At 38.8% G+C, this 18,100-nt stretch overlaps 1 protein-coding gene across 3 annotated transcripts in view; it reads right to left on the bottom strand.

Annotated features, from left to right (window-relative positions):
• Positions 1 to 18,100, bottom strand: part of rmdn2 (regulator of microtubule dynamics 2) — an 83,892-nt gene that overhangs the window by 12,700 nt on the left and 53,092 nt on the right. For all 3 annotated transcript variants that reach the window (XM_061962270.1, XM_061962261.1, XM_061962278.2), the window contains exons 6-8: positions 14,678 to 14,753; positions 14,129 to 14,206; positions 3,403 to 3,501 (exon numbers count right to left, since the gene is read on the bottom strand). In XM_061962270.1, coding sequence (XP_061818254.1) covers positions 3,403 to 3,501; positions 14,129 to 14,206; positions 14,678 to 14,753 — 253 coding nt within the window. The remainder of the gene's footprint in view (positions 1 to 3,402; positions 3,502 to 14,128; positions 14,207 to 14,677; positions 14,754 to 18,100) is intronic.

Here is an 18,100-nt window from a genome sequence, read left to right on the forward strand (position 1 = left end):
GACAGGGAGAGGCTCTAGAGAGTGGTAAAGGCAGCACAGCGGATCATCGGCTGCCCTCTCCCCTCCCTGCTTCCTGCTGAGGCAGCGGGTACAGAGCTACCAACATTATCAAGGACAGCTCCCACCCTAGCTCTGACCTGTTTGACCTGCTGCTCTCAGGAAGGCGCTACAGGGTCACCAGGTCTAAGACAAACAGACTCAAGAACACTTTTTTCCCTAAAACCATAACCACGGTGAACTCTCACAGGCACTGATTTTATAGTTTAGCACCTCTCTGTGTGCAATTTGTACTTTCCACTCACAGTCTGAATGCTTCTGTATGTATGTATACAGTATAATATTTAAACAACACATTCAGAACATTCGTTCTCAGGACTGTGCACCTGACCTCCTTTTGCACTATTTTTCTTTTTTTTTCCTTCATATGTTTTGCATATTTGTACTGTTGCATTGATACAGGAGTAGCTTTTAATCTCATTGTACCTGTGTATAGTGACGATAAAAGGCATTCTATTATATTCTATGAATGCTATTGTCCTGTTTGTTTCTTCTTCATGTGAAAATTGCATGTTGCCAGTGCTGTCAATTGTGTTCAAGTGATCTGTAAGCACTTATGTGTGTCCAGTCTTTGTTATTTCCAATATGTCATCTACGCAATTGCGGAATTGCAATTAGAATTTTTATTTTTATTTTATTTTTTTATTACAAAAATTGCTCATGACAGCAGATAATGGATCGCCCATGGCGAAACCTTCCTTCTGTCTATATATCACTGTGTTGTACGAGAAGTATGTAGATTTGGAGACAAAATGCAGTAAGTTGGCAATGTAATTCATTGTCAAGTTTATGCGCGACTTGAGGTTTCTGTCTTGTTTAAGTCTTTCTGTGACAAAATGAAGGGTTACATCTACGAGGGGTTTTGTGAATAATGTGGTGACATCATGAGATATAAATGTTTCAATCAATCAATCATTCAAAGTTTACTTATATAGCCCTTAATCATAAACGTCTCAAAGGGCTTGTCAAGCCACAACGACATCCTCGACTCAGATCCCAAATCAGGGCAAGAAAAAAATCAATCCAATGGGCACGATGAGTAACCTTGGAAGGGACTGCAGATGTGGGGAACTCCCATGCCGAGTTACTGGTGCAATGGATGCCGAGTGGATACGGTTAATAAGGTGTGATTCCATTCCAAAGTGGGGGATCTTGTTTTCATCTTTTTTAATGTTTTTTAGTTCCTAGGCCAGCTGTTGGGAGTTCTTGCAGTGGTGTTTTTTTGTTAACAAGGAGGGCGCTGATTAATTCAACTAAAGTGTTTGATAAGTTATATGTGGGTCATATACTGTATATGCTGTCAACTATTGGTCGTGAGTGTATTTTGTGTATTTTTGGAGTTCCATATATACGGGGATTAACATTGGCCGTGGGTGTTAAATGATTGTGTTTGTCCCGTGTTATCTTGTTGGATTCCAGTAGAGACTAGAGTAATGTCTTCAAAGTCCTTTTATTTTCCTCTGCGGGGTCTTTTTTTAATACTTTGTATGTGCCACTGTCTTGTAGCATTGTTTCTATCAGTGGTATGTGTCTGCATCCATGATGACTGTTGTCCGTCCTTTGTCTGCTGGGAGTATTTTTATTAAATTGTAAATTTTTTGTGAATTTATTGCTTTTTCCTCTTCTTTTAAAATGTTGCTTTGTGGGGGTTTTGGATGCTTTTTAGATTACTGCTACCACTTTGCGTAGATCAGCTTTTTCTCCTGGGTCTTGAATTTTATTGCATGATAGTTCCGTTGCTAATATATATACTTCATATGAAATTGTTTTCAGTGTGATTGCAAAATGTTATGATCTTGATAAACGGCCTTTTCTGGTTACCTGGAAATGCGCTTTGATAAGGTGCAAATCCATTTTTCATTGAATTGATAGTGTGTGTTTGTTTTCAAGTGTTTTTAATTTTCATAAGCTTGTCTAATTTTTCTATTTGCCGTTGTTTTATGATATTAAATTCCTGTTCATATGACCGTTCCAAATGTGTGGTGATTGCCTTGTCCATGTAGCAATCTAGGTCGTATTTTGATTTAATTATGTCCATTTCTTTCCTTTATTTCAATGTTGATAATGTCAATTTTGTTTGCCGTCGTCCTAATTCACTCTCTGATGAGGGCCTTCTTTGCTTTATCGGTGATGTTTTTTGCATTTTTAGTTGAGATGGGACTTCTGATGTTTAAACTTGCAGGTGTTATTCCTTCTTATTTGCATCAGGGGCTCAAATCTCAGGTGATTATATTTGGCAGGCAAGCTTCTTTTAAAGTCCTTCCATATGTCAGAGAGCGGGGACACTGTCATGTGCGTATCTTCCTTGAATAAGCTGTTTTTAGACATGTCACACCAGGAAGCTACAACAGCTCTGACGAAGGCTGAAGTGTCAGTCAAAACTGTCAGCAGGTAAGAAACCTCTCTTACACACACACAAAATAAAAATCTTCATCTGAACACAAGAATTTGCACCTGAGTTATAATGGGGCCAAATTGTTTTGCAAGTGCCAGCACTTTGATAAAGAAGCTGAGAAACACTATTGAATTCAAGAAATAACTTCCCAAAAGTACGAATGTGACGTCCATGTAGCTTATTCCTCTTTCCCTCCCTCTCCACTCATCGTTGTCTTCACCAACAACTGACCTCAAGATCAAGACTCTTGCCGACAAGAGTCTTCAATTAAGGTACATTTAATGCTAAAAGTTTATTTACCCATTTCATTCATCATTTACATATATTTCATATTGTTTTCTGCATGGATACAGGATATTTCGGATGCAAACCAACCGATATAAACTAAGAAGGATTTGAGTGTTTGCAAAAACAAATTAAGACAAGGTCAACCTATGGAATGATTTAGAATTAGAAATTAAGTTATGAAAAACACTTAATACATTTTAAAAAAATATTTAAAAACACTATTAAGAATATAAAACAGAATCATTAACATATTTGTGCACATAAACTGCTCACTGTATGTGAAATTTGTTTTGTACAATTATTTTTTTAATGAATGGATGACAAATTTAAAAAAGAAAATTAAAAAAAGGTGGTTTCAACCACATATTTTTGGTCAAAGAAGTTAAGTTTGCTTTTTAACATGTCCTGTATGTCATATAATGTTGCTTATTGATGTGTGTAATGATGTAGTACATATATTTTGACTGAACTTACATAGGAATATAAACATAGGATATATAATATTATTATGAAATAATATAAAAAAAACAACAGCAGGCCTTTAATGAAGCAATTTGTATTGTCTGTGGAGCTGAGATTGGGAGGGCTGATATGTTTTAACTGAATTGACAAATTACACAGTAGAGTTCTGACTAGTATATATGTATAGGTAAAAACCCAACCTTCAGAAAATTTGCCAATGCGTCTTCAATTGAGGCACTGGGAGGCTCCCCAAATAATGCAGCAGCAACCTTCCTCTCGATCCAGGATAATTGAGCCACCTGCAAAAAACACATTTAGTTACAGTAAACATTTTATGACTAAAACTTTTAGGCTAAAATTTATTAATTTGATACATCTATTTCCATTCATACATCAATTTTATCAACCGTTATCCTCATTAGTGTCAAGGGTACGCTGGAGCCTATCCCAGCTGACTTTGGGTGAAAGGCAGGGTGCACCCTGGACATATACAGTGTATACTGTATATATACACAACTATATTTAGACTGGACGCCAGCCCATCAAAGGGAACGCACAAACACACACACACACACACATATATGTATATGTATATATATATAACTACATATATATATACATATATATAACATATTTCTGTGAGTGCATATGAATATATACATATAAATATATACGTACACAAATAATCATTACAGTATATATATATATATCCCATTCTGTCGGAAGGCGGCCACCTCGTCGCAGGGCCAACACAGATAGACAGACAACATTCACACTCACATTCACACACTACGGCCAATTTAGTGTTGCCAATCAACCTATCCCCAGGTGCATGTCTTTGGAGGTGGGAGGAAGCCGTAGTACCCGGAGGAACCCACGTAGTCACGGGGAGAACATCCAAACTCCACACAGAAAGACCCACAACCCAGAACCTTCGTACACTGTGCTATATATATATATATATATATATATATATATATATATATATATATATATATCGAATATTGGACATAAATTAATTGAAGATATTCAACAGGAACACTTTGAAACTTAGGCTCCGTTTACACTAAGCCGGCTAAGGTTATCCAGGGTAGATCACACCTAACCTTATCCATGTCCACACACAACAATGCCACCGTTTAAGACCCCCGCCCCCTCCGTCCGCCGGCGCACGCGACCTTAGAACTAGACTTAGACTTTCTGTTATTGTCATTCAAATTTGAACTTTACAGTACAGATAAGAACAACATTTGGTTGCATTAGCTCGTTGTAGTGCAGGATAAAAGAGCAATAAGGTGCAGATATAAATAAGTAGATTACTGTTCAGATAAATATATTGCACTTTTGCATATGCATCCACGTTTATGGATGTAGTACGCATGCGCGGAAAATGCGGATGTCATAGTCATCTCCAGTGTTGCTTTGTGTGCAAGTTCTTAAATGTAACTTATTTGAACAATATCCAGTGTTGTGGTATTTCAATAAACTGGAATCCAGTGTGCTGTGGGGCCCTATTGTAGGGAATCACACCTGACACATCATAAATTAATCAAATCTTTATTAGACACGTAAACAATGTGATAAACAACATTTTAAATCAATCAAATTAGGGATTTAGATATCTTGTCAGGACACTCCTCACTCTTTTGCCTTCACCTTCATTGTCCATTTGTTTTTGGTGACTTTATATACTCTGGACCTAGACGTCGAGTCCGCAACATACTTGGCGGAATAACTGATACAGTCTGCTTTGCCAGTCCAAAAGCCTTCACCGTTTTCCTCGATGGCCAGGTTATACAAAGCACACGCTACCTTTTTTATCACATCCATGGTAGCTCACATTCTCGTTGTCTCTCCTTCGACATATGGTCAAAGCTTTTCGCCAAGTAGAAACACAGCTGACCCGGCTGGACATTGGAAAGTTATTTTGCCGTCTGAGAAGTGTTGTATCCCAAATAGCTGCAATCACTTTCTCTTAAGGTATTCATGTGTGATTTCCACAAGCGTCTATACATGTAGAAGAATGAGACACACGGGCATGTCTGGATGACTCGCCTTCATATTTCCAGTGGTGAGCTCCGAGTTACGAAACCGCTCAATCATTGGTACTTTAACTTTAACTTTATTATGAAGCTGGCTGTGAGACGTTCTTTCTGATGTCACTTCTTGTGTGGGCTTGGTCTTTGTGGCGTCACTTCCTCTCCGAACTCACTTTGTAAACGATCAATGAGTCCATACAAAGCTAAGTGCCGGAGATTCAAGAATTACACGGCTGACTTACTCGTGTAAAAATTTGTCCGAGGAGGAGGAGCTTAAACGCTGGTTTAGTGTGGCTGATACGGGGCTAAGGCTAAATAGTTATTCGTTTAAGGGGTTAAACGACTTAGTGTAGGCATGGCCTTAGTTACAGCTGCATGATGACTATGAAGCAAACCACGGACAGACACAACAAAAAGATACTGAGCACGCCCAGACAGACAGCCGATACCACTAACAACCCCAACCCCACAGGTAACTGCAATTGCAGACAAAGGCTGTTTGAAACTATCAGTCATCTATCAAGCCAACGTCACCCGCAAAGACAACTCAAACACAGAGACATATATCGGAATCACAGAAAATACCTTCAAAACCCGCTATAACAATCACACAGCATCATTCTGTAGGCCCTAACTCAGGAACCCCACAGAGCTGAGGAAATACATATGGACTCTTAAAGACAATAACATTGATTACTCTATTAAATGGCGAATTGTCGCATCTAGCTCACCATACAAAAAGTGCAACTACAAAACCCAAAACCAGTGAAGTTGGCACGTTGTGTAAAACGTAAATAAAAACAGAATACAATGATTTGCAAATCATTTTCAACTTACATTCAATTGAATACACTACAAAGACAAAATATTTAATGTTCAAACTGAGAAACTTAATTTTTTTTTTCAAATAATCATTAATTTAGAATTTACTGGCAGCAACACATTTCAAAAGAGTTGGCACAGGGGCATTTTTACCACTGTGTTACATGGCCTTTCCTTTTAACAACACTCAGTAAATGTTTGGGAACTGGGGAGACCATTTTTTTAAGCTTTTCAGTTGGAATTCTTTCCCATTCTTGCTTGATGTACAGCTTAAGTTGTTCAACGGTCCGGGGGTCTCCATTGTCGTATTTTACGCTTCATAATGCGCCACACATTTTCAATGGGCGACAGGTCTGGACTACAGGCAGGCCAGTCTAGTACCCGCACTCTTTTACTACGAAGCTACGCCGTCCATGAAAAAGACGTTGCTTGGATGGCAACATATGTTGTTCCAAAACCTGTATGTACCTTTCAGCATTAATGATGCCTTCACAGATGTGTAAGTTACCCATGTTTTGAGCACTAATACACCCCTATACCATCACAGATGCTGGCTTTTCAACTTTGCGCCTATAACAGTCCAGATGGTGAATTTCCTCTTTGGTCCTGAGGACACCACGTCTACAGTTTCCAAAAACAATTTGAAATGTGGACGCGTCAGACCACAGAAAACTTTTCCACTTTGCATCAGTCCATCTTCGATAAGCTCAGGCCCAGCGAAGCCGGCAGCGTTTCTGGGTGGTGTTGATAAATGGCTTTCGCTTTGCATAGTACAGTTTTAACTTGCACTTACAGATGTAGCGGCGAGCTGTAGTTATTCACACTGTTTTTCTGTAGTGTTCCTGAGCCCATGTGGTGATATCCTTTACACACTGATGTCGGTTTTTGATGCAGTACCGCCTGAGGGATCAAAGGTCCGTAATGTCATCGCTTACGTGCAGTGATTTCTCTAGATTCTCTGAACGTTTTGATGATATTACGGACCGTAGATGGTGAAATCCCTAAATTCCTTGCAATAGCTTGTTGAGAAATGTTGTTCTTAAACTCTTCAACAATTTGCACACATATTTGTTCACAAAGTGGTGACCCTTGCCCCATCCTTGCTTGCGAATGACTGAGCATTTCATGGAAGCTACTTTTATACCCAATCATGGCACCCACCGGTTCCCAATTAGCCTGTTCAACTGTGGGATGTTCCAAATAAGTGTTTGATGAGCATTCCTCAACTTTCTCAGTCTTTTTGCTACTTGTGCCAGCTTTTGGCTGTCAATTGGCTATTCACATTGGAAGGTGCAGTTTCACTTAAAGGGGAACTGCACTTTTTTTTTTTTGCCTATCGTTCACAATCATTATGAGAGACAAGAACACACATTTTATTTTTTTTTTAAAGATTTTAAAGACGATAAAAAAGGCTTAAAAGATGCAGCTAATGATTCACCATTGAAGACTTAAAACCCTCTAAAACAACATCAAAACCCTGCAGCAACGTTTTATATACACAGTGCAAGTCTGTATATAATGTAGTAACAGACACGTTCATAACAGAATGTAATATGTTCAATATTAACCAAATTTTGATCATTTTAATTATTTCCGGGACTGATTTATTCCGCACATTGATTTATTTTTACATAGCAGCACACGTCTGACTTCTGGCAACATGTGTGTTCCTACGTCCGAAATCAAACACAAGTGTGTTCTGATCATGGCAGACAACAAAGATTACTATTTTTGGACAAATGAGGATTCACAACCTTATACTTTTCAAGCTAAATATACTGCTAATGAAGACGATTTTGAGCCTATATATATGGAACTTGGAGCCAAGCTATTTCGACATAAATGGCGTGCTTACCTAAAATCAGCAGGAAACGTCCCCGGTCAGCTGGCCCGGACGAACAACTGTTCATCGAGTGAGTCACTTTAATATTGATCACGATACAAGCAGCACGTCATGCGTGTTAGTACAACCACAGTACATACGCTCTCTGGCTAGCTCAGCTGTGTACAAACAAAACATGAAATGTGCGCTAATACTTTACAGATACTGTAATATGATTGTTCATGTTTTTCAGTCAGTAAAAATTGGTGTTGTATCGCTGTGTTGTGCATTACAAACTCAATACGTTTCATGCTGACGTAGAAACTAGCTTGTCTCTTGCCGCAGCTAGGTTTTACGGCTAATACTGTAGCATGGCGATGTGTTACTACACTAGAAAAAGAGTTTCTCAGTGTTTGCTCTCACAATAACAATGTCGCTACAGCTTGATTATTATACGGGATATAGAACGTAAATAAAGTATTATTGGCGGTTTTTGAATGCATTTTTAAGTGATTTAGAGGTAGAATTCATAGCTCTCATTAGCTGCATTGCTAGCCAGAACAAGCTGATTTTTATATGTTAGAAAGCAAAAAAAATCTTGTCTCTCATAAGGATTGTGAACGATAGGCAAAATTCCAAATAAAGTGCAGTACCCCTTTAAGCTATGAATATAGTGTTTTATACAGTTACCAACTGTCAAACAAATCAAGAAGACACTAACAAAAAAGTAACATGTTCGCCTTGTTTTGATCTGTGCCAAAAACTCAGAATTGACAGCACGTGCGTATAGATGTACAACACCATGCATATTAACATATTGTTAATTTGTTTGGGTCAGTGGTAGTCTAAAGATTGACTTTCCTGCAGTCAGAGTGGTGTCTATTGGTGTGAATATGAGTGTGGATGCTTGTCTGTCTGTCTTTTTGATTGACTGGTGTCCAGGCCAGGTTGCGGTCTTTCTTTTACTGGCATAGGGTCAAGCACCTCAGTGACCCTGAAGAAGACTGAACCACTTAAAACAGGCACAGTGAGGTGTGAAAGGCCAATAAATTCTAGTGGTTACATTCAATTCAATTCAAACAACTTTATTAATCCCTCAAGGGGTAATTCATTTTGAGCAGCAGGTTGTCGTAGTTCGCAAAGTTTACACATGGCCCACAATAAATAAATAGTCAATAAATACATAAACAGTACAACAATACAAGCCTCTGAAGAATTTATAAGTTTAGGAGTCTGAGTGCAGATGGGAATACTTGGAAAAGCAATTTTTTTTAACACATTGGAATGGCATAAAGTCGCCCTGAAGGCAACAGAGAGAATTCACCCGCAAGGACATGGCTCGGGGAGGCTAAAATGCTCTTTGCTTTTCGGAGTATTTGGTGGTTGCAGAAAAAGTTTAAGTCTCTAAGTTTTACTACGGTAATTCTAGAGCAAGACTTAACAATACTAGTCAGGCTGTTTCGGTCTTTGACTGAAAGACAGTGAAACCAACAAATTAAAGAAAAACACACAAGACTCTGAATAAATTCTTGATAAAAATGACAGAGTAGAACAGGCCTGACAGATAAATAATTTAGTTTCTTGAGAAGATTAATTCTCTGTTGTGCTCGCTTCACTATAGAATCTGTGTTCACATCAAATTTGAGCTGGTCGTCAAAAATGGTTCCCAAGTACTTATATGATGAATCAATGTCAACTTTTCGGTTACGTATGACGTACTCCATAGAATTGTCCTTCTTATGTCTAAAATCAATAATTAATTATTTTGTTTTAGGTACATTTAAATCCAAAAAGTTACAGTCACACCAGGAGATAAAATCAGTTAGGGCGCTCTCATGCTTTGATTGTGAACCATAGAGGAGGGACAGCAGTGCCGCGTTTTCAGAGAATTTAATCAGATAGCTGTCCTCCAGCCTACTCCTGCATTCATCCATATACATAATAAGAAGTAAGGGTGAAAGGATCCATCCTTGGGGTGAACCTGTGGAGATGGCTAGAGTCAGAGAGACAGCTGTTTACGGAGACTCATTGCTCTCTGTCAGTTAAAAAGTGTAAAATCCATAGCACAAGCTGGGGAGACAATTCAAATTTAGACACAAGGCTCTCTATTATGAGGTGTGGCTGCATTGTATTAAAAGAGAAATCAGCGAACATAAGAGCCTGGCATGGGCTTGTGGCTTCTCTAAGTGTTTGCAGGGGGGGTTACATCCAAAGGTAAATAATCAAATGTATTTCTAATGTATATACTTGTGCTTATGCTATCTGAACTCACTATGTTCTCTGCTCACTGTACATATCCTACCAAGTCAGACCTACACTGTTTCAATGCCCATTTCTCTGATGATGCAATTGTTGATGACTGAAGTGCTGTTATCAACCAAACTTCTCATCCCACCCCCCGGATTGTAAATAATGTAAATAATTCGATGCATATACTCCATACTTGCCAACCCTCCCGAATTTTCCGGGAGACTCCCGAATTTCAGTGCCTCTCCCGAAAATCTCCCGGGACAACCATTCTCCTGAACTTCTTCCGATTTCCAGCCGGACTTAAGGCACGCCCCCTCCAGGTCCATGCTGACCTGAGTGAGCACAGCCTGTCGTCACGTCCGCTTGGCCAACCAAAAAGTAACCACAGAACACTATTGTTCTGTGGTTACTTTTTGGTTGGCCAACGGTTTACGTTGTATTGCGCACCCTGACGGCAAGTGTGGGAGTCGGTTCTGAAGTATGAAGTAAAGAGACGTAACAGTGACTTCGTCACCTCGCCTGGTTATTGACTCCAATCCAGAATATTACACTGCTCATACCTACGCTCCTTCAAAGGCTGTGCTACTGGCTGCAAAGCATTGCACTTTCAAATACAACATTGAGTAAAGATGAGTGTTATGTGTGTATATGTGTAAATATACATGAATTAAAAATTATAAAATTTACCATGAATTGATTTACGTGGACCCCGACTTAAACAAGTTGAAAAACGTATTCGTGTGTTACCATTTAGTGGTCAATTGTACGAAATATGTTCTGAACTGTGCAATCTACTAATAAAAATTTCAATCAATCAATTTATCAATCATAAATGAACACTGAAATACAAGTATTTATTTTATTTATAAGTATATATATATATATATATATATATATATATATATATAATAAAAAAAATAATAAAATACATCCATATATATATATATATATATATATATATATATATATATATATATATATATATACTGTATATATATAAGAAATACTTACATTTCAGTGAATTCTAGCTATAAATATACTCCCCCTTAACCCCCCCCCCCCCCCAAATCTGGAGGTCTCAAGGTTGACAAGTATGATATACTCTGATAGTTAACTTGTGTGATGACAGTATTATGATGATAGTATATATTTGTACCATGAATTGATTTACGTGGACCCCGACTTAAACAAGTTGAAAAACGTATTGGGGTGTTACCATTTAGTGGTCAATTGTACGGAATATGTACTGTACTGTGCAATCTACTAATAAAAGTTTCAATCAATCAATCAATGAGTATAAAAAAGCGTTGCTTCATATACACCTCTCTCTGCTAGATAGGCAAATTGGAGTGGATCAAGTCCCTCAATAGAACACACGACCAGGACTTATTAGTGATGTTAATGCAACTGGTCTTAAATCTAGATCTAGATTTACATGTTTTAGGGAGGGGAATCACAGTCGAAGATTTCCAAATGCCAGAAATCTGGTTACAGTTCAGTGACATTTGAAATATATGTTGGAGGACACTTTAGGTATGTGAGATCACAGTCAAAGTTCTATTTTATAGAAAGAGACCAAAAAATTGCTCAATCATCGTGGAACCGGTTGGGAGCTTCTCATTGCTCCTCCTTCCTGTATACTGCATGACAAACATGAAGTAAAATGAAGTGCTTCACAGGCTAAGGAAAAAAGAAGCATTGCCTAGTTACTTTTGGTATATTTTCCATAACTGTAGTACCGGTAACTTTCCACATACTGTATGTTTTGTATGTCTTCTTTTTGACAGACAATAGGAAGTCTGCTTTACACCATTATTCCGAGCGCCAACTAATTGCAGGTGTTGTATTGCTATGGCGTCATCGTGGCAGCTTTCAAACAGGTAGACTAGATCATTGTGTGAACATGCAAACATGACAGCGAGTCTATAAAACTCTGTGAAAAAATCAGGGCAATGCTCCAGATTAATGATGTTGACTAATGCATTTGATGTCCATAGCAGCCTTTTTTTACTTCCTGACAAACTGTGACATTTAGAAACACATTGCAAGCTTTAACCGCATTTCAAAATGTGCCTTTTGCTGGAACTTTGCCTGAACACTACATACTTTTCAATTCATGGTTTTGCCATGGGATCACCTGTATCCCCAATAGTAGCGAACCTTTAAATGGATGACATGGAAAAGAGAGCTTTGAACTCTTTTAAGGGAACAGTACCAAGTCATTGGTACAGATATGTGGATGACACATGGGTGAAAATTAGAAACCAAGAGTTGCAAGCCTTTACCAAACACATTAACTCAGTGGACAAAAACATCAAGTTCACACGTGAGAATGTCAAAGACAGTAAATTACCTCTTTTGGACTGTGATGTCCACATTGGAGAAACAGGGGCCTCCATGTTGGGATTTACCAAAATCCCACGCATAGCCGATCAATTCCTACTTTTTGACTCAAACTACCCTTTGGAACACAAACTGGGCATTATCAGAACCCTACAACACAGAGCCGATAATGTTCCTACCAGCCCACAGGCCAAAGAGAAAGAGCATAGGCATTTGAGGGAGGCCCAGCTGGTCGTTTGTGAAAAGTGCATCCAGTTCCAGAAATAACAAGAACAGAGTGGATGAGGAGAAAAAAGGTGGCAGATGCAAAAATACTGTCATTCCATATGTATCAGGTCTATCTGAGAAACTCTGGATATTTTGTAACCAACACAACATCCCAGTACACTTCAAATCAGGCAACACCCCGAGACAAAGATTGGCGCATCCTAAAGACCGGACACCCTACAACCACAAAAACAATCTGGTGTATGCTACCCAGTGTAATGATCAATGCACTGATTCATATATTGGGGAAACAAAAAGACCACAAAGCCGACACATGGCACAACATAGACGGCCAAACTCTTCAGGCCAAGACTCAGCTGTATACCTGCACCTCAGGGAGAAACAACACTCCTAGAGAACAAAAAATGAGAGGTTCTGAACAGGGAGGACATATGGTACGAAACAGGATTGAGGGAAGTCATCTAATCAAGGTTGAAAAACCATCCCTGAACAGAGGAGGTGGTCTGTGACACCACCTGTCTACCACATACAACACCATCCTTTCAACCATTCCGAAAAGACTGCAATTTAGCCTTCAACAAATAACAGGAGTTAGAAACATTGTGGTCACAGAAGGCGACCAGAATGCCTTTTGTTTACAACTGAATGGAATGCTTATGCGGGGAAGTCCGACTATTTTGGATTGTCAGTAGTCGATCCACAGCGATCGTTCTTCCACACAATACCTCGATGCTAACGAGGGGAATTTACACTTCAACGACTGTTGTTGGCTTTGACAGTTAGGATTGCTTGTTTACATTAAAACAGTTGTTTTTCTGACTACGATAGGTCAAAACCATCCTTACCCAGGCACACCCTTTGGTTTTGTGGAGTATAAATATATATTTTTTTGGCACCAGCCGCTGGACTAGATCTGACCAATCTAAGTCTATGAGCACGAACTGATGAAGCCTACTCGGATGAGCGGCAAAACGTCTTCCAAGACAAACCAAACATTGCAGTTGTGATCAATTGAATGCCCTGAGATGACAATGACCTGGATGAATGAGTACCTTCATAGACAGATTACAAAAATAAATATACAAAGAAATGAATCGCTTCCTAATAAATCACTACAGCTTACTGACTGGCAGACCAGACATAGTAAAAACTGTCAGGATATGTATTAGCTGTGATTCTGCAACACAAGCTTGAACAGCAGCTGGATGAAAATATGTTCTAGCTACAATCTGATTTCAAGTTAACAATGGCCGGTGTCCTGGAGCCTTCTCCTGAACATACTTACAGGGAAAACAAAACTCTAGGAAGTGATTGAGGAGAAATGATGGAAGTGTTTGCAAAAGGAGATGTGAGGTTGTGTCAGCTTTCAGAGTGGAAGTGATTTTGCATGTGGAGAGAGATGTGAGAGATAGGGTCACATACAGCGTAGCACCAGCGGCCCAGCAGGTAGTAGGACATGGGGTCTTGAGGCTTCAGCTCGATTGCTTTATCCAGATGATCCTGAGACAGGAGGAAACCAGAAAGACAGGGTGAACATTCTCAATGTTGATTTATGACATGGCTGCTATTTCTACCGCCCCTCTGTTCTGACCTGATCTGTCCTGCTTCACCAACCCACAAGTATTTCACAAACGCTTCTCACACACGCTATCACGGCCACGCACACGCGCTCTCTTGCTTTTCCATTTAGATTCTCAAAAACATTTTTTCACATATGCGCTCTCCTTTGGCTCACCTGTCGAGAGTTTTGCAGGTACACTATGTTTTAGGGGAGGCCGTTGACAGAGGATAAAAGGATACGTGCCATTGTTACACACACGCAAGCACGCACATACACACCCACAGTCTTATGTAATAAAAAGTAAAGGATGTGGGAGGGTTTAGACTTGACGAGAGAATACAATATGACATATAAACTTAAAAGTATAAAGCATTTAAATAAAAAGTAACAAAATAAATACAACAACTTACCTTAAAAATATAGCCATTCTTGATCTTGTTCTGCATTGTGTCATATTCAGCCAAAATACCACACATGATGGCATACCTGAAAGATGAAACCATTTTTCAAGTTAGGGATCAGCACCCTATTGTGTGTGTGTATTAAAATGGGTTTGTTTTAAGCGGTATATTTGCTGAAATAAAGTAGTGATTCATGTCGTGATCGTAAAAATATGTATCTTAAATCACATTTTTTTGAATTACACTTTTTGCAAAAGAGATGTTAATAGAACAATGTGAGAAGAGATGATGGAGAGTATAGACTAAACATTACTTAAAGGGAATTCACACTCAAAGCAGGAAAGGCAAAGTTAAATGGCCCCTCTAATGCTGACAACATTGGCACAGTTCTAAGTTAAAGTTAAAGTTAAAGTACCAATGATTGTCACACACACATGAGGTGTGGCGAAATTATTCTCTGCATTTGACCCATCAACCTTGATCACCCCCTGAGAGGTGAGGGGAGCAGTGAGCAGCAGCGGTGGCCGCGCCCGGGAATCATTTTTGGTGATTTACCCCCAATTCCAACCCTTGATGCTGAGTGCCATCTTAGTCACATCTGTTGTATCCTTGAGAAAGACACTTCACCCTTGCTCCTGATGGATCGTAGTTAGGGCCTTGCACGGCAGCTGCCGCCATCAGTGTGTTAATGGGTGGATGTGGAAATAGTGTCAAATCTCTTTGAGTACCTTGAAAGTAGAAAAGCCCTTTACAAGTGTACGGTAACCCATTTACCATTTGAGTAATCAAAAATATTCGACAATAAACCTCACAGTCGAATCAATTAAAATGATCGGGAAAATTTTACCCTTTAGTAGATTTATTCACATTACAATTAATTTATTTATTTCTCTACAATTTATTAACATGTTTTGTAATAATCTAAATTCTGTTGACAAATGTCCCAAAATAGATTGTGGTCAACATCAGAGGTGTGACTGTCCCCAGCTATAATTACATTTCTATATTGTGAATTGTAGTGTATATTAACTTTAGTCTTACACTTTCGTTATTGTTTTAGCTTGCGTGGTTACATTAGTCCCCCCTTGTCCTAATAGTGTACTGTATTTATAAAGCTCAGTGCATTGCTACCTCTAATCACATACAATTGGGATCATGTAATCGAGAATTAATGGTCACTGCTTCGTCCTGACGGACTCTATTGAAGAGGTACTCTTGTGAGTGAAAGGAGCTCTGCTGTTGCAATGCAGGTCATGAGAACTAAAGTGAAACTGAAACGCTTACCAAGATACAATCCTTTTTAGCAAGGCTCTTCACTCGACAGCAGATATAAGCTGTCTACCCCTTTCTCCACCTCCGCACAAATTAACACACTAGACTCAGGCTATATGACAGGTGGGAGGAGGAAGAAAATATTTGAACTTCAGAATCTTGAAGTTTGCATGAAGGCAAGGGTTTGGAGAAGAGTGGAGGAAGTTGATTAAAGTATTTTCACCACTGCTATAATCCATATGGTACTTTGTCAAACACCACAGAGCCACATAAACACCTTTTATATGAAGGATCAGCACGTAAAAAGGTCATCTGACAGTGTTGTCTGACATGATGGTGCTGATGGTATTGGAATCTGCAGCAGCATGTGTCTGTGTGTACTGGAATGTGTGAGTGGATTTATTTGACACTGCATGTTTTAGTGGTGGGCTACTATTTGAGTTAGTCACTCCCAGGGCTCTCACCGTGTTAAAGCACAGCAACCTAATATATGGATACATGTTTTTTTTTTTTTTTTACTAGAAACACATTTTAATTTGACATTTCTATGTGCAACTAAAATGATTAGTAGTCTCTAACCCTTTCCTCACCCCTTCACAAAGTTTTATAGAAATTGGTATTTCTTGCACAATCCTGCCCAATACAATAACCAGCTTGATGGAAGCAATTATACTGTGTACACTAGATGATTTGACACTACCTAGATGATTTGACTTCAGGTTAGCCTGAATATTCCTAGCTATCCATTGGATAAATATCGGCGGCACATTTCAGTTCTTTAGCACAGGCTATGTGCAGGAAAAGAAAAAGCTGGCAAAATTGTAGAATGTGTTTATGCCCTAAGACAGAATGAGCTGATTCAGTATTTTCTGGAATTTGACACTATTGCGACAGTGATGAACCTTCGTAGACAAATTGACACCGTATTGCCACAAGTAAGGCAACAGAGGCTTGCAACTGACAGACTGGCCACAGACGTACATTCTAATCCACATACCTTTGTAGCACCACAGAGGCCCCAAAGGCAGAGTTCCACATGAGCTAAATTTACACAACAGGATCACTGAAATCATACCAACAAAGAAATGCTTTACAAGAATGGAAACACATATCCCAGCTGTGTGCCTGCTGAGGTTATACAAAAAGTATTAGTTGAGAGTTGGCTTGTATCCCCCAAAAATTGTAAGGTACGGCACTCGTAAGCTGAAGTACCACTGTATTTGAGTTGTGTCACTTAATGCATTTCACAAAACTTGTTTTGATTATATAAATGCCAGTTTAATTGATAAGTGAATTGTACCAAGTGTGTAATGTTGCCCCAGAAATAATCCTGAAAATCCATTTTTCCTACAGTACTTGCTGGTAAACTTAAATTTTAAATTTTGAAACAGGGGTTAGTGCATGTGCCTCACAATACAAACCCTGTTTCCATATGAGTTGGGAAATTGTGTTAGATGTACCGTAAATATAAACGGAATACAATGATTTGCAAATAATTTTCAACCCATATTCAGTTGAATATGCTACAAAGACAACATATTTGATGTTCAAACTGATAAACTTTTTTTTTTTTTGCAAATAATCATTAACACTTTAAAATTTGATGCCAGCAACACGTGACAAAGAAGTTGGGAAAGTTGGCAATAAATACTGATAAAGTTGAGGAATGCTCATCAAACACTTATTTGGAACATCCCACAGGTGAACATGCAAATTGGGAACAGGTGGGTGCCATGATTGGGTATAAAAGTAGATTCCATGAAATGCTCAGTCATTCATGCAACTGACAGACTGGCCACAGACGTACATTCTAATCCACATACCTTTGTAGCACCACAGAGGCCCCAAAGGCAGAGTTCCACATGAGCTAAATTTACACAACAGGATCACTGAAATCATACCAACAAAGAAATGCTTTACAAGAATGGAAACACATATCCCAGCTGTGTGCCTGCTGAGGTTATACAAAAAGTAGGTTTATTATACAATGTCATTCCACAAAACACAATGTGGGCATTAATCGCTATTAATATCCATATAATCCTAAATAAAACAAAGTACCAATATGATTTTGACTGTTTGTTAGATTTTCTATGTTATGTAGTTATGTTGCTCAGCTTTGGGGCAATTTTGGGTACATTACATGTTTGTAAAACGACC

Source organism: Nerophis lumbriciformis, linkage group LG02, assembly GCF_033978685.3.
Source record: "Nerophis lumbriciformis linkage group LG02, RoL_Nlum_v2.1, whole genome shotgun sequence".
Taxonomy (NCBI): Eukaryota; Metazoa; Chordata; class Actinopteri; order Syngnathiformes; family Syngnathidae; genus Nerophis; species Nerophis lumbriciformis.